At 42.2% G+C, this 21,867-nt stretch overlaps 1 protein-coding gene across 6 annotated transcripts in view; it reads right to left on the bottom strand.

The window, feature by feature from the left end:
• The window catches only part of Tlk2 (tousled like kinase 2), a 127,296-nt gene extending 113,127 nt beyond the window's left edge, over positions 1 to 14,169 (bottom strand). For 2 of the 6 annotated variants that reach the window (XM_004868583.4, XM_004868587.4), the window contains exons 1-2: positions 14,031 to 14,169; positions 11,785 to 11,867 (exon numbers count right to left, since the gene is read on the bottom strand). In XM_004868583.4, the coding sequence (XP_004868640.1) occupies positions 11,785 to 11,865 (81 nt within the window). In that variant the 5' untranslated portion in view covers positions 11,866 to 11,867; positions 14,031 to 14,169. Of the gene's footprint in view, positions 1 to 11,784; positions 11,871 to 13,735; positions 13,871 to 14,030 lie in introns of those variants that run through there. The other 4 variants (XM_013067068.3, XM_087210160.1, XM_004868584.4 and 1 more) reach the window with 3 other exon arrangements.
• Between the last annotated feature and the right edge of the window lie 7,698 nt (positions 14,170 to 21,867).

Genomic DNA, 21,867 nt, shown 5'->3' with positions numbered 1-21,867 from the left:
AAATATCATACAAAGCAATGTGTTCTAATTCAGGATCACTATCATAGATTGGGGCTTGGGGGTTAAAACCTAAGTCACAGAACTTTTTTTTTTGTACTGGCGATCAAACTCAGGACCTTGCACTTGCCAGGCAGGTGTGGTGCCACTGAGCTAAATCCCTGGCCACACGGAACTTTTTAAGTATATAATGAGGGCCAAGGATGGTGGCACACACCTGTAATTCCAGCTTGTGGCAGGCTGAGACAGAAGAATCACTGTGACTCGGAGCCCAGCCTGAGCTACATAGTGAGTTTAAGTCCAGCCTGACCTATATAATGAGACCCTATCTCAAAGAGGGATGGGGCGAGAAAGAAAGAAAGAAAGAGACAGAGAGAGAGAGAGAGAAACTATGGGTTTCACAAAAAATATACTTCTATATATATACAAAGTTTTTCACCTATAATTTTATGAAGTTCAGAGGCTTCGATGTTTGTGTGGACTCCCTTGCCATATTTGACTATAGATAAATGTTCTCACTCACTGAGAGAAGAGTATGTTTTATATTCCTCCCCCGTACGGGCAGTAATGTAGCTATAGCTAGTAAAATTACAAACACTTTGATTCTTGGATGAGGCAATTCTACTTCCAGAAGTTTATCCTATAAATATACTGTATTTAAATGTGTGTGAAATTACATTACGTACAAGGTTAGACTACGGCACTGCTTGTATCAACATCTAAATGTTCATCAACAGGAAACTAGCTAAATTATGGTTCAGTGTATAAGGGAATATGCAGTAGCCTTGGAAAAAAGAATGCTCTAGATGTACTAATATAAATGAATTTCTAAAATATTTTAAGCACAAAAAGCAAAATACACAATAATGTATATAATATACCTACCTTTGCATTTTAAAACTTGGAGGGAATGAGTATACATATGTATTTTCAGATATCAATCTCAAATGTAAGAAAATGCTAAGAATAGTTGTCTCCAGACAAGGAAAACAGGTGGAGATAAGGGAAAAAGAGAAGAGATGCTTCAATATGTTTCTTTGTATCTTCTCATTTTGTACTGTATGAATATATTATATAATAAAAATTAATTTTTAAAAAACCTTCTACCTTAGACCCTAAGCTTTTTCACTATGCTTCAAAACCAAGCCATATGGGGATTTAGTTCAGTGGTTCCGCCACCTGCCTCGAAAGCGCAAGGACCCGAGTTCAATCCCTGGTACCAAAGAAAAGAAACTATTCTTAACAAAAAACCAACAGGGCAAAACCAAGCCATATGCACTAACAATCTTTAACTTACTCATATTTTACCACAATTTTTCTTAGGTTGCCTACCGACAGTAATTTTAACTGCTTTCTGAGCAACATACAATGTGACCCTGGAACATATTAAATATGCTCCTTCTTTTAGGCTCATAGTACCCTGACATTACCATATCTACCTTTAAGTGTATGTCACAGAGATATGAATCTATGTCCACCTATTTTTTTTTTTTCAGGGACCAGGGATTCAACTCAGGACCTTGCGCATGCAAGGGAGGCACAGTGCCACCGAGCTAAATTCCCAGCCCATGTCTGCCTATCATTAAGTGCTCCAAGAGTATACAGTATATCTGGTTGATTTTTTAAATCTTCCAACAAACATAAACATAGTACAGCCTCAATAAAGGTTGGTTTAGTTGGGAGGCTGAGACAGGAGGACTGCAAATTTGAAAGAGGTACCTTATCTCTAAATAAAAATGGCTGGGAATATAGCTCAGTCGTAGCATGATCCTGGGTTTAATTACCCATGGGATTGAGGGGTCTGGTAGAATTGAAAGCAGAGACTTGAAGAGAAAGTGGTACACTTGGGCCAGGGATTTAGCTCAGTGGTTCTGCCACCTGCCTTGCAAGAGCAAGGTCCCAAGTTTGATCCCCAGTACCAAAAAAAAAAGTGGTATACTCATGCTTAAGAGTACAAATATTCACAATAGCCAAAAGGTGCAAGTAATAGATATGGTATCCACACAACAGAGTATTACTCAGGCTTAAAAAGAAATCCTGACACATAGTTCAACACAGATGAATCTTAAAGATACTATGTTAAGTGAAGTAAGCCAGTACCAAAATGATAAATATTATGATTTCACTCACATGAGGTACCCAGAGGAGTCAAATTCATTGAGAGGAAACAGTATGGTAGATGCCAGCAACAATGAGGAGTTATTATTTAATACGTATGGAATTTTAGTTTGGGCAGATGAGAAAGCTGTGGAGATGGATGGTGGTGTAACTACACAAATATACTGAATGCCACTATACACTTAAAAATGGTTAAATAATAAAGTTTATGTTATATGTATTTTACCACAATAAAAATAAAGCTTTATCTCCCTTATCTAATTAGGATTTTTAAATAGACATCATCTTTCTTTTGAGGTTACTTTTTGGAAAAACGGTCTATCTGTTTTCTCCTCACTGCTATCTTTCAGCATATACTTAATGGCCAGAACAAAGTACTCTTCTTGCACATATGGTACTATATTTTTTCACCATCATAATTTTATTTTCTACAATCCAAAGTCACAAAAGCCTAAACACATAATGAAGGACTTAACATGGTAGACTTTGTTTTAAAGAACCTTTGTTTTATTTTGGGTTTTGTGATGTTTTCAGACAAGGTCTTGCTAAAATGGCCAGGCTGGCCTCCTGCCTCAGCCTCCCAGAGTACGGGGATTACAGGTGTGCACAACCACACCCAGATTGAGACTATTCTTACTGGGGCGGGGGAGGGATGAGACAGGGTCTCATGGTATAGTTCCAGCTGGTCTGAAACTTGAGGCAATCCTCTGGTCTCAGCCTTCTGAGTGCTGGAAGTATAAACATGTGCCACCATACCTGGCTTTGAGTCTTTTTCTTCAAAGTTTATATTTTATTATACTACTTATTTTCTGATAGTATTACAGCCAAAATGAAATTTTTGGATTTTATTTTTCCCTTTCTCAAATCTGGCTTCCTCTTTTGTACAGTTCATCAAAGATTAAACTTTAAATTAGAAGTATCCAGGAAGCTGAAGTGATTTCCAAGTCATATAGCTAGTTAACTTCTTAGTAGATAGTAGACCCAAACTAAATTGTTTCTATTCCAATATATTTTGCAGCATATGCAGGCTTTTATTTTAAAAAGAGTGTACTGGAAGAGTAAGATATAACTATAATGAATTCTATTTCTTTTTTTTTTTCCCTTGGTACTGCTGGGGACTGAACTCAAGGCCTTTGCAATGAGCTATATCCCCAGTCCCTTTTTTAAAAAACAAACACCAACAACAAAAACACCAAAGTCTCACTAGATCCCTAGGTAGGTAGGATGGGCTAGAACTTGTGATCGTCCTACCTCGGGCTCCCAGAGTGCTGGGATTACAGGTGTGCACCACCATGCCTGGCTGAGTATCTCATTCTTAGATCTGTATCCCAAATTGCACAGGAAATTAAATTCCTAAAGCTTTGAAAAACAACCAAAATTTATTCTTACGGTAGGCACCCCTCTTCACAAGTTATATATAAGAGAATGATACTTCCTGTCTGATAACAAATATAACATAACTATTGACCCATTGTTAAACAGTAAAGATAAGATTCTAGAAAACTTATACCCAAGTTTCCCCTTGTCCACACAGGATACCTTCCAAGATCCCCAGCCTGAAACCACAGATAGTGCCAAGCCTCCTATGTACTATGTTTTTTTCATATAAAAAAATGTACACAAATATAATGCCTTTTCCATCTTAATTGACTTCTTATGCACTATGGCCCTAACTTTTGAGTTTCAAGTAGGACAGCAAAACCAGCACAAGTTTCTTGTTCTTTCGTCACAATTTCATAGACAGAAGAGTCATTCTTACTGCAGACCTTAACAACCTAAGCACCCAAATTTTTTCTTTCCTTATTAAGTCAAGAACTTTCATTTAAAAGAAGCACTTTATAGATTCTCTTTAGCATACTCAAAATGCCAGCATCACCACTGCTGGGCTTTGGGACCATATTAAATAAAATAAGGGTTATGTGAACAGAGGCACTGTAATACCATCAGCAGTTAATCTGGTAACCAAGACACCTACTAAATAACTAAGAGGCAGCAACATGCACCACAGGAATGCTGATCAGAGGGATGATCCACCTCCACCTCCAGGACAGATCAGAAGAGCTCAAGACTCCATCATGCTACTCAGATCATCAGCATGCAATTTAAAATTTATGCATTGTGGGGCCTAGGATGCAGCTCAACGGGTGCTGCACCTGCCTGGCAAGCACAAGGTCCTGAGTTCAATCCCCGGTGGGGATGGGGAGGATGCATTGTTTGGAATTTTCCACTTAATATTTCCAGATCATGGTTGATAAACAAAGGTAACTGAATTTATGGAGAGCAAAATCAGATAAGGAGAGACTACAGTACTGGGAGTAGGAAGAAAGCAAAGAGGTCAATTTAGTCATGAGAACTTTGGAAAACAGGCAAACAATAAGCCAAACTCAAAAGAAAGACTTTTTACTCGTGTTTCAGATCCTTTAGGCTGCTCTAATCTGCAAAGTAGCATTCCTTGGAAGAATAGTCAATTATGAAGCAAGATTTCCAGGGAAATTCTCCTAACACCAACAGGTTTGGTTGCCCATGCCTATATCCCAGCACTCTGGAGGCTGATGCAATACAGTGAATCTCAATCTCAAAAAATCAAAAACTAATAAATCTGGACCTGGACTAGGGCAGCCACCAGGACAAACAACTCTACAACAACAACAACATAGCACCACAATATGCCAAAAGGTTACTCCCAAATAAACCAATTAGAACAAAATCAGGACCATGAACCTTAAATCCTCAAGTACTCCAGAAATGATAAAAGAAATGTGGCGCACAATTGTAATCCCTGAACTCTGGGAGGCTGACACAGAAGGATCACAAATTCCAGTCCAGCCTGGGCATTTTAGTGACTTATCAACACCCTCATCTCAAAGTGAAAAAAAGAAAATGGGCTGGAGATAGTGTGATGGCCCTGGGCTCAATCCCAGTATAAGGGAGGGAGGAGGGAAAAACGAAAGGAGGGAGTTTAAGAAAGGAATACCTGAGACTACAAAGAGCCAAGTCTCTTTCTCAATTAGGGAAATGGTATCTGCATTACAAATGAGCAGAGAATAGAACCCAGGGCCTTCTCACTGAGCTATTTTCCCAGCTCTTTTTTATTTTTTATTTTGAGGCAGAATCTCACTGAATTGCCCTGATGGCCCGGAACTTGAAATTCTCCTGCCTCAGCCATCCAAGCCACTGGAATTACAGGCATGCAGATTCAACTTTAAAAAATCTTTCAATTTAATTTTTATTTAACAAAAGTAAACAAAATAAGAAATAAATAGCTGAGCATGGTAGTGTATGCCTGTAATCACAGCACTCTGGGAGGCTGAGGCAAGAGGATCACAAATTCAAGACCAACCTGAGCAACTCTGTGATTCATGAAGTCCCTGAACAGAGCTGGGGGTGGTAGCACATGCCTGTAATCCCAGCACTTAGGAGGCTGAGGCAGGAGGACTGCCGAGAGTTGAGGCCAGCCTGGGCTACAGAGTGAGTTCAAGACTAGCCTGAACTACACAGCGAGACCCTGTCTCAAACAATCAAACAGACAAACAAAAAAAAAACCCAATCAAAATTAAAAAGATCTGGGAATGTGGCTTTGTGGGAAGGTCCTAGTTTCAAACCCCAATACTACAAAAAGAAAAAAAGGAAGGAAGGAAGGAATCTTGAAAATGGGTAGACTGAGCAAGACGTGGTACTGCACGCCTGTAATCCCAGTACTAAGGAGGCTGAGGCTGGAAAATCTCCACAAGTTCAAAGCCAGCCTGGGTTACACAGTGACTTCAAGAGTTCAAGGTCAGCCTGAACTGCATAGCAAGACAATGTCTCAAAAAAAAAAGGGAAAATGGGAAGACTGAAAATAAAAGACAGCACAGAACAGAAACCAATAGATGATGCCAAAGGATACAGTAAACAACATACTGAAAAAATAATAACTCAAGAATAAAGCCATACTCGCTGAGTGCAGGGGACCACAGGTATAACCCAGCCACTCAGGAATCAGGAAGGTGAGGCAAGAGGATCAAAAGTCTGAGGCTAGACCAGGCAACATAGTAACACCTTGTCTCAAAGAAAGTGTGAGGGCCGGGGATTTAGCTCAGTGGTTCCGGTGCCTGCCGGAAGCACAAGGTCCAGAGTTCAAGCCCCGGCACCAAAAAAAAAAAAGTGTGGGGATGCAGCTCAGTGACAGAGGACTTGCTTAACAATGTACCATACTAGTTCATCAACTGTAACAAATATGCCACTAAAATAATGTAAAATGTTAATGACAGGAAACTGGAGGGAGTTTAAGAGAACTGCTCAATTTTCTATAAAGCTAAAACTTCTCTGAAAATAAAGTCTATTAAACAAAAAAGATATGCAATAAAAGAGCAATAGCGTGTAAGTTGAGAGAATAAATGGATTCAATTCTTCAAGACCCTTAAAAAACAAAAAGGGGAGCAAAAGTATTAATACTATCCTTTGAGAAGTTAAGAATACATACTGTCATTTTTGTGGTAACCAATAATAGAGTAGAAAGGATAGAAGACTTTCAAACTAGAAAAGGCAGTGAGGAGCCTTTAAATAGAGCAAGGGAGTAAGATAATACTGATATTTTTAGAAATATAACTGGTGACAGTTTAGAGAAAGATGAATGGATGCAGTAAAACTATTACACTTATGAATAAGGAAGGTCTTTAAAATGGTAGCAATGGAGGCAGAAAAATGCTTAAGAAATTTCAGATTAAAAAGAGATTGGAGGCCAGGCATGGTAACGCATGCCTGTAATCCCAGCAGCACTCGGGAAGCTGAGGCAGGAGGATCACTGGGAGTTCCAGGCCAGCCTGGGTTACATAGTTAAATTCAAGGCTAGCCTGAACTACAAAGCAAGACTGCCTCAAAAAACCAAAAAAAAAAAAAAAAAAAAAAAAAGAGAGAGAGAGAGACTTACATGAGAAATGGCAGAAGAATCAAATAAACACTAAAGTGTAGCCAGGCATGGTGGTACACACCCTAATCCCAGCACTCTGGGAGACTGAGACAGGAGTTCACATACAAGTCCTAACCCGGCCTGGGCAATGTAGCTACTTAGTCAGATCCTGCCTAAAAATAAAAATCAAAGGAGCCAATGTGGTTTCACATGCCTGTAATCCCAGCACTCTAGGAAGCTGAGACAGTAGGAGTGCAAATTCAACCCCAGCCTGGGCAATTCAATGACTTAGCCAGATCCCATCTCAAAAAATAAATTAAAAAGGCCTGAAGATGTAGATTAGTGTGAAGGCCCTGGGTTCTCTGCCCAGTACTACAGATAAATTACTAAAGTGAATGAAAGAAAGAGGACAACATGAAGGCAAGTATAATAATAAATTTATCAACAGCTCCTTAAATACATCAGGGAAAATATAGACTATTTGTTGGTACTTAATGTTTATTGAGTATTATCTAGCATGTACTAAATATAAAAATACCTAAATCTATTTTTTTAAATGTAAATAGCTTTGGTATATGGAAAAGCTGATGCAGAGATCTATAACTGATACCTTCTAATTGCAATTAACTACATGACTTGAAGGCATCAGGTTTTTAAAACATCTTTTCAGAAGTCAAATTTGATTATATAAGTGATCATGTATCAGACTTACAGATTTACAAAAAGTGAAAAGGAAATGTTTGTTTTTTCAGTGCTGGGTACCAAATCCAGGGCTCAGTACATGCTAGGTGAGTGCTCTACCACTGAGCTATATTCTCAGCCCTTTTGCCAGTCTTTTGAGGTGGCCTTGTTTTTTTTTTTGCTGTTCTGGTTTGGTTTGGTTTTTTGAGACACAGGGCTTCAGGCTGGCGTAGAACTCACTATGTAGCCCAGGATGGCCTCAAACTCACAGTGATCTTCCTGCCTCAGGGTAGGCCTTTTGAGTTATAAATCTACTGCCTAGTCTTACAAACCACACCCATAATATATCATCTACCATTTCCAGTTTCGATTTCTTTAAACAGTAAAGCAAGAACTTAAAAAAATACTTGCCAATGAACTAAAAGAATTCTTCTAAGCAAGATACATCACGCGCAAGTATAAATTCCCTATAATGAATGTTATCATTATGTATATCTAAAATATACCAATAAATGTTTTGCTTCAAAAAAATAAAACAGAAGAAGCAAAAATAACAAGTTTTGCAAAATAAATAAAGAAAGAATTCTTCCAGATTCAAAAAAATTATAAGGGTTGGAGAAATAGCTCAGGGTACAGTTGTGCTTAGCATGTACAAGGCCTTGGGTTCAATCCCTAGGAGACATATATATGTTTGTTTACATATCTCCTCATTGACAGTTTATATTCAGTCCTTCTAGGGCAATTAATTTACTTTTCAAAGAAAAAAATCATTTCATTTTGCAATCAGATTTCATTGGCTTATGCAACTTTCTATTAAATTATATACTTATAATAGGAATCCAAGTTGAAAAGTGATCTTTGGCAAGTCTAACTGGTGGGAGCAATGCAATGGCCATCAGTCAATGTAGCTTGTAAAAAGAGAATGCAGAATATACATTAATGCAGTGAGTTGATTAAAAACAAGTTAATCACTATTCCTGTTTTAAAAATCTAAATTCATTTCTTATTGTTTCTGTTGCTGTTGAGACAGTACCTGGCACATAATAAGTATTTTAAGTATTTGTTGCTGTGTTAGCTTTCATATTCAACTAGGTACAGGTAATGATGCCTACAAGGCTAGAATTCTACCTACTTTACGGTCTCCAGAATCACAGAGCACCTACTTATACTTAAATTGCCAAAAGGAAGCAGAGTAAGGAATATAAACTATAATAGGCCCTGATTGAAAACATACGAATACATGATAGTTTTACACTACCAAAAGTGGATAATCCAGTGCTTAAAGGCAGAGATTTTTAAAAAGAAGTAGCATATCTCAAATATCAGGTCAATAAGAAATTAAGTAAATTCACAATCCATTGTAACCCTATCACTTCAAAACTGCTAAGAAGGTTTCCACATTCTCCTAAAAAGTGGCAGCTAGAATCTACTGTAGGTTTCTCAGTGGATATTAGGCTTCTTTCCCCTATCATCAACTCACAAATAACAGAAAATATCAATCTTTTAAACAATAATCACAGAGTACGTCCCAAAGCCCCAAACAAGTGATTTTGGTTTGCCAATTATCACAAAGTAAATATGCTAATGTAAAGCAAAACTAAATGCATATAAATGCACTATACAAGAAAATTTAAAACTTACAAATAAAAATCTAAATGTAAGTAACAGTAACTTAAATATAATAAACATGATAGTTTTGCAATTTTGTTCTAGCCTGTTTCATGACGTAGATCTAATTTCGTGTGAGAAACTTAAAGCAATATGACAGAAGATCTACAATAACCATAAAGTTTAAAGACTGAAGCTACTTATAACACTCTTGTCGACTAAGAAAGAATCCACAGAAGCACTGACTTTCTTCCTTCTAAGGACATCAAAAGTTATAGGACCAGGGATTTAGTTCAGTGGTTCCACTGCCTGCCTCTCAAGAGCAAGGTCCTGAGTTCGATCCCCGGTACCAAAAAAAAAACAAGTTATGTACTGAAATGTTACAAACAGGAAAATCCAAGAGACATCCCATGAGACTGCACCAGTCCCACTAGATGGCACCATCACCAGTAAGGCACTTTGCTCTCTCCCTCACGGAGCAGCAAGGGCTGAAACCTCTTGAATTTAGCAAAACTGAAAAATGTCATCAACAGTATATCTTCATTGACAAATTATGACCCATAACAAAAAATTCAAAGGTACGAGGAGTTTCGCCAAAAGCACTCTTTTTCCAGTACCACTGTCTCCCCAACTCCAACTCCACTGGCCCAAAAGGTTTCAAAGTCTTATAAGCAAGAGAAGTCATACAAAAATGTGTCTTTTTACTTCTTCGTAGTGCTGCAAACTAAAGAATAATTTTCTTCAAGCTTCTTTACTATAGAATACTTTCCTGCTGGTCCTTGCATAACATTTACTGTAAAACAATATACTTACCACGATGGAAACATCAAAATATATAATTAATGGCATAAAAACTGGAGATAGATGAACTTTACAAAGAACATCTTTCTTTTTATGTTAAAGACAGAACTTCCTATTAAATAAGTTACTGCATTAAGATTTTCTGATGTCTTAGTTACATGATTTTAAGTTAGGTGTAGGCAGCAAAATTCAGAATGTCACTTATGTCTATCACTTACGCCCTACTTCATCAAAAGCATAGTTGGATATAGCCATCGTGAACCTAAAAACAGAAGGAAAGAAAAACATCCTAACAACAAAACTAGTAAGTTGAAACTATATTCAATTTGAATACAAATTTACTGACTTACTCAGTGGGATCATTTCAATAGACAGATTTGGATATGAGCTTTATGCTGCTTTCCCCAGTTAAAAGACACATCAAAGGTCATCAGTAAATAATCAACTTAATCAGGGATCAATTTAACACTCAAATATACTGCTCACTTCTATCTGAACTTACTTTACCTAGGTCAGAGAATTTCTCTGTACAAGTTAAATCAATGTATAACACTCATGAGTATAGCCACTCCAGAATGCCACCAAAAGGCAGTTATTTAACTAAACTAGCCAAAGAAATCAAGAACTAATGTACAATAAATCCCGTGTTCCCATATCACTTTGTCACAGCTCCCACTACTGTATGGTCTCTCCTGTCTCTCCATATTGCAGATATAGACACTATGCTGAGGTGTCATCCATAACACCTTGCTCAATGCTTAGCATACTGTAGGGACTCAATATCTGTAAAATAAACGAAAACTATTAGGCTATCCCAGCTCACCAAAGTTGTGCAACCCATCAAAGAAGCTACCTCAGCATACGTATTCTCCTTGAAAAAGCAACTAACCAAAGCATGAGATTAACACCTAGGTTACCAGAAAACATAGAATTAAACCCAAGTAATGTGACAATCTTGGGTCAGTGAAGCTTTTAAATAAAGCATCATAAATATACATATCATACTAAATCCTTTGAGATTAGGAGATGAACAAGCACACACTAATAATGTACAAGAAGCCATAACACTGCCTAACTTCCTACCTGCACATTAAGGGGGGGGGTGATCTTATTTTACACTCCCACAACAAAAATAAAAACAATGAACCAAGGGTAAATAGGAGTAAGAAAGCATTTAGAGGGTGCAACCAGGAGGAATCTGATCTGCAGCTCTGGAGACTTCACAGAAGCAGTTCTTCACTCTCCCATACAACTACCCAAAGAACCCAGTAATAGAAGCTATGTGATGCTATAATTAAGTTTTTTTTTTTGAGTGTCTGAGATGTTTGAACAAAATACAGCATAGAGGGGCTAGGGATGTAGCCCTTTGGTAGAGCACTTGCCTAGCATGTCCAAGGCCCTGAGTTTACTCTCCTTAGAATCTAGATATACATCCTGTTAGTACTGAATCTTTGCAACAAGTCCCTTGGAAAGCCTCTCCTATGTTAGAAGGGGTAAAAGCATGTCTTTCTACATAGAAAACTTTCAAATGTACTACTGGAGTCATTGGGAGGATTTAGAAGTTCACTGGAACCATGAAGCAAATCTTCTCCTCTGTAAATCTATCACTAGGTTCCACCCAAATTGCTCTTAATCATTTTAAAAATGTGTTTAAATTATACTATTAACAATGCTCATTATCATCATCTTACCTTACTAACTCCAACTCCAGTAAACCTGGCCTCTAATAATTCCTGCCGACGTGGGTCCAGGCTATGCAATTCTTCCATCATTTCTACTGAAAAAGAAGAGATAGGCTGTGAAATCATAAAAACTAAAATGTGAGGAACCAATCTTATATGAAGTCCACATTGATTATTTCACTGAGTGGTCACATACAGGTAGGCCTCAAGGAAATGTAGCATACAAGTGATAAACTATAATATACCACAAATATATACATTTTTTGGTACTGGGGATCCAACTCAGGACCTTACGCTGTGAGGCAGGCGGTGCAGCACCACTAAGCTAAATCCCTGGTCCAATATTTTTTTTTTTTTGAGACAGGGTATCACTGGGTTGTTCAGGGTGGCCTTGAACTCACTATGTAGCCCAGGCTGGCCTCTGAAATCGAAGCCATCCTCCTGCCTCAGCCTCCCAAGTGCTGGGATTACAGGCATGCGTCACCACGTCTGACTCAGCCCACAAATAGTTATTTGATGTTATGAAAGTTATTTAGTTACTTAGCAGCTCAGCAGCCCTCTTCTGAGGGCCACTTACTCTCTTTGTGATTTGATTTTAACAGAGAGGGAAAAAAACACTTCAAACTCCTCATATAGTCTTTATAAAAGTTGAGTAGAGGGCCAGGGATTTAGCTCAGTGGTTCTGCTCCCTGCCTCAAAAGCCCAAGGCCCTGAGTTCAATACTCCATACCAAAAAAAAAAAAAAAAAAATGTTGAGTAGAGGAAAAAAACATAGGTTGGCTTGCAAAAATAAATCTATCAATCTTTTAATCTAGTTAAGTACTTTCCGATATTTTGTTCCCAAACATACAGGAACTAGTTCTTAAAGTAAAAATATGAATCATTAATAATTTCAAAAGAATATGGCATGAATTAGAAGCTACAAACAACTTCAAGTAACACTGCTATATAGCTCCTTTCCCTGAATAGCCCACGGTACCACATGAAAAAAGCAATCATTTTAAATTTAATAAAGAACCTATGGTAAAACCATCAACCTGCATTCATTCAGAAAATTAATACAACTCCGTAACAATCTCTGTAAAGTCTCTTTCTGACCACTCCCTGGAGCAGTAGGTTTCTCTGACCCTAGACATCTGCTTTTAGCACTCCTTCCAAGCAGGGAGGGGCAGGAGGACACCATTTTTAAACTCCTTCCCCGACCAATTAATGCACAGGTTACTTTGAATATGTCCATCTTTGCAAGAGATCAACTCTTGCACCATCCGCTGAAAATCCTCTGTTCAAATAAAAGTGGGAAATGAGCACGTATCATTACACAGAACTCCTTACTTAGAACATAGTATTAAGTACTTATTGGAATGATTAGCGAAATTTTAAAGTTCACTAACAACACGAAACAAACATTCTCCTCTGCAATCTAACAACTCCACAATTTCTAGTAACAACCCTTCCAGTTTCATTTCCCTTCCGGGATTGAGAGCCTGGGGCAAAGGGGAATGAAAAGGGTGACAAAATAAAGTTTCATCCACACATACAGTGCAGGTTAGCCAGGGAATTAGGAAATTCTCGCAGGGGTAGGTAGAAAGACATCTTTTTAAAAAGAAAAAGTGAAAAAGGAGAGTGAGAAAGTGAGTTTTCCCTAAGTAGGTAAGTGATCTTCCTCGCTTCTCCCCTTAGCCTCATCAGATCGGAATGGCAGAGGTTGCAGTCTCTTCTCAACCCCAAGGTCTCTCGCAACATTTCCCAAACCTCCATCCTCAGGCCTGGCCCGGAAAATGACGCCCCAGCGGTTATTCCATTTAATGTCAACTCATGTTAAGGAAATATCCACTCGGTCTCATTCCAGCGGGGCTTTGGATTGGGCTCCTCCCTGTAGCCCACGGCCGCGAAATAGACCGATGGGGCCTGGTCCCGGCGCCCCTCCCTGGCTCCAAACTTTCCCCAACTCCAGGCCCACCTGTCACGGAGGAAGAGAGCTAGCTCTCGGGGGCGCCCAGGAGGCTGCCGCGGCGCCCCCGTCTCTCCCGGCTGGCTGCCAGCCCCACTTCCAGGCCTGGGCCTGCCCGGTCTTCGGCCCGGTCCCTGGGCGACCCGCAGCGCTCGGGGAGCCCCTTCTGCCTCAGCGCCGCGGAACTGCGACCCCGCGCGAGCCCCGAGTGGGCCCGGGTCGCAGTCTCCTCAGGCCGAGAGGTCCCCAGGACGGTTAATGCCACAGGTCCGGAGCCCTCCCCCGCCCGGGATCACCTTCTCACCTGCCGCCGCCGCCGCTTCACGCTCCTCCCGGGAGGGGCCCCGACCCGGCCGGCAGCGGGCCGCTCCGCTCTCCCCCTAGGCAGGCCCGGGGCGGAGCCGGGGCCTCTCTTGAGCTCCGCAACCCCCCGCCCGGGCAGCCGTCGCCCGCGCCGGGCTCCACGAGAGGGCGGGCGGGGGAGGCGGGCCGCGGAGGCCGCTGATCCCCGGACTCGGGTACAGAGCCAGGCGCCTGACGCGGGCCCGGGCCCGGGCGGCCGCGGGGGGCGCGGGACCGGCCTCCTGGCGCCGGACAAAGGCCAAGGGAGGCGCAGGAGGGCCCAGGCCGGGCCAGGAGGTGGGGGCCGGCTCGGCTCGGGGCCACTTGGGTGCGGCGCGGAGGGCGGGGGGGGTCGGAACCGCTGGTGCCCAGGACCCGCCTCCGGCCCCTTAATCCGGATCGGTTCGGTCCGGATTAGTAGTGATCGGTGTAAACACACTAGTGAAACCTCGTGTTTCCTCGCGAGATTTGCACGGCTGGGATGCGGGGGGGGGTCCTGGGGGGGGGAAGCGCAGGCAGTGGGGGAGGAGGGGGAGGGGACGAGGAAGGTGGGGGGTCCCCGCTGCCCTGGCGCCCCGCCTCCTCCAATCAGCGGCCGGGCTGGCGGGCAGGGGTTAACCAGGGGACCCCGCGTCGGCGGAGAAGGCCGCGTCTGGCCTAGCGGCTGAGGGCGGGCGGCTGACGACGCCGGCGGACCGGCTGAGACGTTCAATGATCGGCTGGCCCGAGTCCGGGAGCTCCCGCTGCGGCCTTTGTGTAACCGGCCCCCGGCCTGCTGGACTGCAATCCGGGCCGCCGACCGACGACGGTGAGGCTTCACTGCCGGCCCGGCCTTTCTCGAATCCGCCTCACTGACCCCCGCGTCCGCTTAACCTGGTCTACACAAGTTTGTGTGAGAAGTGGGCTTGCTTTGCCCAGGGATGGATTTAAGAGGAAGAAAACTCGTGAGCCGGCGGACCCCGCCCGACTTCCCGGAGGCGCCGCGTTAGTGAGTCTGTCGGCCCACTGTGTTCGCGGGTTCGTTGACCCGCCAATCTCCGAAGCCACAGCTCCCAGACCCCTTCGGGACGCCCCGAAAGCGGGCTGCACCTTCCCTCGACATACCCGGTGGGCAAAGCGTCCTCAGGGACAAAAGGTGCCCTGTGGACCAGAGCTGAGCCCCCACCGGGATACTGCCCTTGGTGGAGGAGGGGGGAGTAACGCGCCCCGGACCCTCGCGGGACGTCCGGCGGGAGGTTCTGTTTCAACCTACCCCGGCTCTCCGGGCTACTTAGGGGGATCGGAGGGTAAGTGCTTGAATGGAAAAACAGGTCTTGGCTCACTGAAAGTCTGTTGAGGAATGAAGAGTGAAAAGAGGGACCCTCCTAGGAAGGGGTTCCCACTGTGACCTTCACCAAAGAAAAAACATTTCTTCACCGACTCCTATGAGCCAGGACACCGACTTCAATGCATCTGCCTGACTTCTTGTTTTCCTCTGATGCATCCTTGTCCAGATGTCTGAAGATAATTTAGGGACTACAGCGAATCACAAGGAAAAAATTCAGACCTTGAAGAACAGCCTTGAACTTTTCCAGGGGTGGGCAAGTACTCCAAATGGAGTTTCAACCTTTCTTGCTTTCTTTTTTTTTTGTTTTTGTTGTTGTTACCGGGGATCGAACTCGGGTCCTTGTGCCTGCGCAGCAGGCAGCGAAACCACTGAGCTAAATCCCTGGTTCCCTTACTTCTTTCTTATTTCAAATTATTCTGAATGTGAAATGAACACAGACCTGCCAACTGGCAAAGGATAGCAGGATATTGGGGGGGGGGGGTGGTACTGGGAATTGAACTCAGAGCCTTCACTTGCGCTACATTCCCAGCCCCCCAGTCTCCCCCCACACCTTTTAAATTTTTTTTTAAATTTTGAGACAGTGTCTTGCTGAGTTCCCTAGGCTGATCTCGAACTAAACATCCTCCTGCCTCAGCCTCATGAGTCCTGGGATTCCAGACGTGGGCCACCAAGGCAGTTTACTTTTTGTTAGTTCTCTAGCCTCCCAGACTCCTGGGGCAAATTCAAGCCCAATGGAGAAAGTCAAACTAGAAGTCGTTTTCCTCCTGATCCTAGAATGCTTGGGAAGTTTCACATACTTCAAAACTGCAGAGGGAGAACAAGTCGAGCAGGGGGTAAGGGCAAAAGGCAAGGCACAGGACCACCAAGAGTGTAACCTCCACCACAGAGGAGTGGTGTGCATGTGGCTTGCCTCATACTCCAGCACAAAAGGAAAGCAAAGGAGGCAAGCTCTTATTGTGGCCAGTAATCAAAAAATTAAAATGACATAAATGTCATAAATTAGGAAAGAAGAGAAAGAGCACTGAACGAAGAGCTGAGTTCCAGCCCAGGTCTACAGAAAAGCTGCATGGGACTATCTAGCCTTTCTAAGCGTCACCAATCTCGTGTATAAAGGAAGGCTGGAGCTAAAGGATTTTCAAAGTGGAAAAGTCCATGACTCCTATTTTAAGTAAATGAGAATATGGGGAGAGATGAGATTTTTAGTTTCCCTTTTTCCTAGTTCATTTTTTCTCTACATGTCGGAGAACTTGGACATCACAAGTCTACTCACAGTTCCACTTTACACTTGACATCCATCCCAAAGGGAACTGCTTGTACAAATTTAATGAGTTCGCCAAAAAAAATTTAATGAGTTTTCTCACCACATAGGTTACTGATTGCCTCCATATGTTAAACATCATATAAATGGAAATATGAACAATAAGTCAAGAGAATATAAGCAATTGGGCTTATTTGACCCAGAGAAAGAAAGATATAAAGTGATTTAAACCTGGGTTCAAAGTATGTTTGGTAACATGGCAACTTTGTGAGTCATGGACTGGCAAAAGGTGCAATGCCACATACAAGGGCCCAGTTCCTATCAGCTGTGGAGGACTCGGACATGCATGGAAGCTGAGCATGTGCATGTGCCTCTGATCCCAGAACTGTGGGAGGCTGAGGCAGCAAGATCACAGGTTAGAACCCAGCCTTGACAACTTATCAAGACCCTATCTCAAAGAATAAATGGCTGGTAGTATACAAAGTTTTTACAATGAATGTTTAAAAATTTATTACAACGAAAGACACATTGTCATTAATCCCCCTCAAAATTCCCTCCCTTGATATGAACATTCTTATTCCATCATTCTTGCCACTTCTTTTTTTTGTTGTTTTTGTTTTTTGACATGAGGTCTTGCTATGTAGTTCATGCTAGCCTTGACGTCACTAAGTAGTCCAGGCTGGCCTCAAACTCGTGGTGATCCTTTTGCTTCAGCCTCCAAGTGCTGGCATTAGAGGCGTGAAACAGTTCTGGAAGTCCTCTGTGAGTGTATTTATGAAGTCTGATAAAAATATGAATGCTGCTGCCCACCGCCATCCAATAAAAAGGTAGGCTTGGGGCTGGGGATTTAGCTCAGTGGTTCTGCTGCCTGCCTCAAAAGCCCAAGGTCTGGAGGTCGATCCTCGGTACCAAAAAAAAAAACCAACTAAATGGGCCAGGGATTTTAGCTCAGTGGTTCCAGCACCTGCCTCGAAAGCCCAAGGTCTGGAGTTTGATCCCCAGTACCAAAAAAAAAAAAGGTAGGCTCCTCCATTAAGGCGTGTCCTCATCATTAAACCATGTCCTTATTCACCAGATCTGGCACCATGTGACTTCTGGGTCTTCCCCAAAGTCAAAATGACTGTGAAAGGTAAATTTTTTGTTGTTTTTGTTTTTTGAGACAGGGTCTTGCTATGTAGTTCAGGCTGGCCTTGAATTCATGGTGATCCTCCTGCCTCAGCCTCCGGAGTGGTGGAATTACAGGCATGCACCACCACCTCTAGCTAGGTAAACTTTGAATCAGTTCAGGACATTGTGATAGCCATGGTAGTGCAATTAAAGACTCATGAAAGAAGACTTGCAGAACTGCTTCAGAAGGTAGCAAGAATGATGCGCTAAGTGTTTGAAAAAAGAGGGAGTAGTTTGAGGAAGATTAATGGCAAGATGTCTTTTACTGTAATTTTTTTAATTAAATATTTACCATATCTTTTGATCACACCTCATAGTTCAGTGGTAGGAAGCCCTTGGATTCAATCTGCAGTACTGCAAAAAAAAATTTTTTTTTTCCTTATGGAACTAGAAAATGTTCATATTGGCCATCTGGTCCTTCTTACCTTAAGGGAGTGAATGAAAAGTCCTCCAAGCTGAGCGGGATGGTGCATACCTATAATCCCACATCACTCAGAAGACGCCCGAAGGATTCACTGTGAGTTCCAGACAAGCCAGGAGTACTTAGCGAGAACCTGTCTCAAAAATACAAAAACAAAAGGGCTAGGGATTTAGCTCAGTGGTGCCATGCCTGCCTGGCAATCGAAAGGTCCCAAGTTCTATCCCCAGTACCAAAAAAAAACAAAACCAGCAACAACATGAACAAGTCTTCCACGTACACGTTCATGGTCAAAGAGGCCCACAGAGCTGACAGGACATGCCTCAAGACTGGTTTTGCTGTTTCCCTGAGGTGTGATCTGTAGATTTTGATAGGTTAATGTCTTGTTTGAGAGAGCAAAGGCTACTTGGTCAGGTAACTTTGGGAAAACTTTGGATTAAATTTAAACAGTCTTTTATTGCTCTACTTCTCAGACCCTATAATATGTATATGTCATTCCCCCAGAGGACAATTTGGGGACATATTCAGTGTTTTTGTAACATTTGCTTTTGGAACCACGAGTCTGCTTTTTTTGATGTTGGCTGCTTGTCATCTCATGAGAAAGGTTTTCTGAGGAAGGTACTGGGGAAAACTAAAATAGCTTAACCCCCCTTTTCCCTATCACTTGTGCCACCCTTGTCTTGAATTTTCTTCATCAAAAAGATGGTTGCACATTTACTGAATGCGTTGACAGTTCTCGATACCTTAACCTGTCTGGCTGCTCTGCTGTGCTGCTGCTCTAGTCCTTTTCTAGAAGGAGCCTGCAGTATGGTGACAAGGAGGACACTCTACTCAAAGTCCTCAGTTCTAGTCCTGGCCTGCCTCTTAACCAGCATTGTAGCTTTAAGGAAGATACTCAGCTGCTCTAAATCTCAGCTTCTTTATCCATAAAATTTTGTTACTACTTCACAGGACTGTTACAGAATTAAGTGAGATTGTATACATGCCTGACAGTAATCCCTGAATTAATGGTCCCTGAATATAACTTCACATTTCTGCCAAGGATTTATATAGTTGTCATTAGATTGATCTGGCAGCACACAGTTTAACTTAGGAAACCAGACTGCTACTGTTCTGAGTCATTCAGTGGTACTATTTTCTTCTTAGCAGAAGAATGATTTCATGTCTTTTTAATATCTGTGGTGGGGAAGTAGAGAAAAACATAAAAAACTTTCAATCTATTTGTTTATGTTCTTCCTCTACCCCAAGAATTTAGGGGGTTTTGTTGTTTCTTGGTTTTGGTTTGTTTTGCTGGGATGGGCTACACAGAGCCAACACCCCCAACCAAGGATATGTAGAAGTAAGGAATTTTGTGAAGGTTGTATTTCCATTATGAAGTATTCAAGGCAGGCAAGTGTAGAACACATAGAGGTTATTTGTAGTCTCACAAGTGGGTTCCAGACTTTTCATCGGAAAACTTTGGCCAGCATACTAATTCCATGAGTAGTTTTAATTAAATTGAAATGATGCTGGGAAATACCTTGTAACCACGCCTGACAGAGTAGGCATTTAGTCAGTGTTATTTCCTTTCTTATCTCATGTCTAACAAAATGGAAAGGTGTCTGGTTGCCAGAAAAGTGCATTATGGAGTTTAACATACCAAATCTCAGACCTAATAATGTTCTCTGCACACCTCCTTCCCATCTCTATTCTTTACATACCCTCCTGCTGCCCAGCTTTGTTCTGCTCTTCATAAGCAAGTCTCTTTGACACAGTTTGTTGTACTTACCAAGTTGTGCATTCTTCCTCAGCCACTGATGCTGGACAGTCTTCTCTAATGTCCTCCTTCAGCTCCCTTCCCAAACGTTGATTCTTTTAATCATCTGTTTCCTGTTTCTTCTTCCCAGCACCAGAAATGTAAAATGGAGGGATTAAAAAATAAGTTCCACTTTAGGGCTGGCAGACGTAGCTCAGTGGTGGAGCCCTTGGCTAGCATGTACAAGGCCCTGGATTCCTTCCATTCCCAGCAGGGGGAGGGAGGAGGGGCTCCACTTTAATGTAAAATGCCCCTCCCCTTAGCTACTGAATCCTCCATGTTGGTCTTTCTCAGAAAGAAAACTTCAAAGAGAGACAACAGTAGTGTATTGATGGAAACTGACAAAATATATTTTCTTAAATCAATTTTCCCATTGATTTTTCATATTAGGCCACAATAACGCTTCTTCATATAAACTGACACAGGTCATGGGGGAATAGGAGCCTGTACCCCCTGCCCACAGGGAAGGGAAGCAAGAAGTAGATCAGAGTACCTGCAGGCAGCCTTGGGCTTGCTGGGCATGATTAAAGAGTGGAACATTAATCATGTGACGAGTGCAACTCTAAAATGTAAAAGATGAAGCTCTAGATGACAGCAATGCTAAAATCTCCCCAAAGAGATCTAAGGGCTATGGGTTTGAACAGTTTTGAATATTACTGTACAAAGAAGATGGGAGGATTGAAGAGAAAAAAAAGATAAAGGTAAAACAGAAAAAGGTAGAGGGGAAGAGAAAGACTAACTCATGAGTGGCACACACCCAGCACTGGGCTGGAGCCTTGCACTGTGCAGTGCACCTTGATCTTTCTACAAAGGAAGCTGCCTCTTATAAGCCTCACAGCCAGGGGAGGGGATGTCTAGTAAGGCCAAAATGGATCACGGGACATTTGGGAGTGTACGTTAAGGGGGGCGGGGGGGGGGGGTGCTGGGGATGTTGCACAGTGGTAGAGTGCCCCTGGATTCAACCTCCAGTACTGCAAAAGAAATAGGAAATCAATTAAATCTAGACTATTCTATCTCCAGTGGGAGGTGTAGTCAGACAAAAACTGCTTGCCTCATTTCAAAAAGAAGCCTTAAAATGGGCAGGTTATGGACCAGGAATCAGTAAACTACAACCTCCAAGCTAAATCTGCCCTCCTTGTTTTTGAATAGCCTGTGAGCCAAGAATAATTTTTTTCTTTTTGCCCAGGCTAGCCCTGAACTTCCAGGCTCAAGCAATCCTTCATCAGCATCCTGAATAGCAGGGACTCTAGGTACATGCCACTGTGCCTGGCTTACATTTTTAAGTGGTTGAAAAAAAAGGACATTATTAAAATTAAGTAAAATTCAGTTGGGTATGGTAGCCCATGCCTATAATCCCAGCATTTGGGAGGCTGAGGCAGGTGGTTTGCTGAGAGTTCAAGGCCAGCCTGGGCTACATAGTTTAAGGCCAAATGGAGCTACATAGTGAGACCCTGTCTTGAACTAATCAATAAAATTAAGTGAAATTCAAATTCTGTTGTCACAACACAGCCACATACTCCTTTATATACTGTCTGGCTGCTTTGGCACCTGAATGACAGAGTTTAGTCATAACAGACACAGTAAACTACTGTCTGGCCCTTTATAGAAAAAAATTCATAGACCACTGCTCTAGACCAGTGCTTCTCAAAATTAATGAACACATTTACCCATCTTGCTGAAACGCAGGTTTTGATTCAGCGAGTCTGGAGTAGGGCCTGAGATGGTACATTTCCAACAGTTCAAAGGTGATGCCAATACTACTGTCTGCAGACCACACAGAGTACCAAGGCTCGGAAAACCTATTCCATTAGTAGACTCTTGGCAAATGCTTTCT

The sequence above is a fragment of the Heterocephalus glaber genome, unplaced genomic scaffold, assembly GCF_053883595.1.
Source record: "Heterocephalus glaber isolate CG9 unplaced genomic scaffold, H.glaber_assembly_v1.0 deba00001124, whole genome shotgun sequence".
NCBI lineage: Eukaryota > Metazoa > Chordata > Mammalia > Rodentia > Bathyergidae > Heterocephalus > Heterocephalus glaber.
Note: the sequence above shows the minus strand (reverse complement) of the source record. Positions and strands in the feature narration are given on the sequence as shown.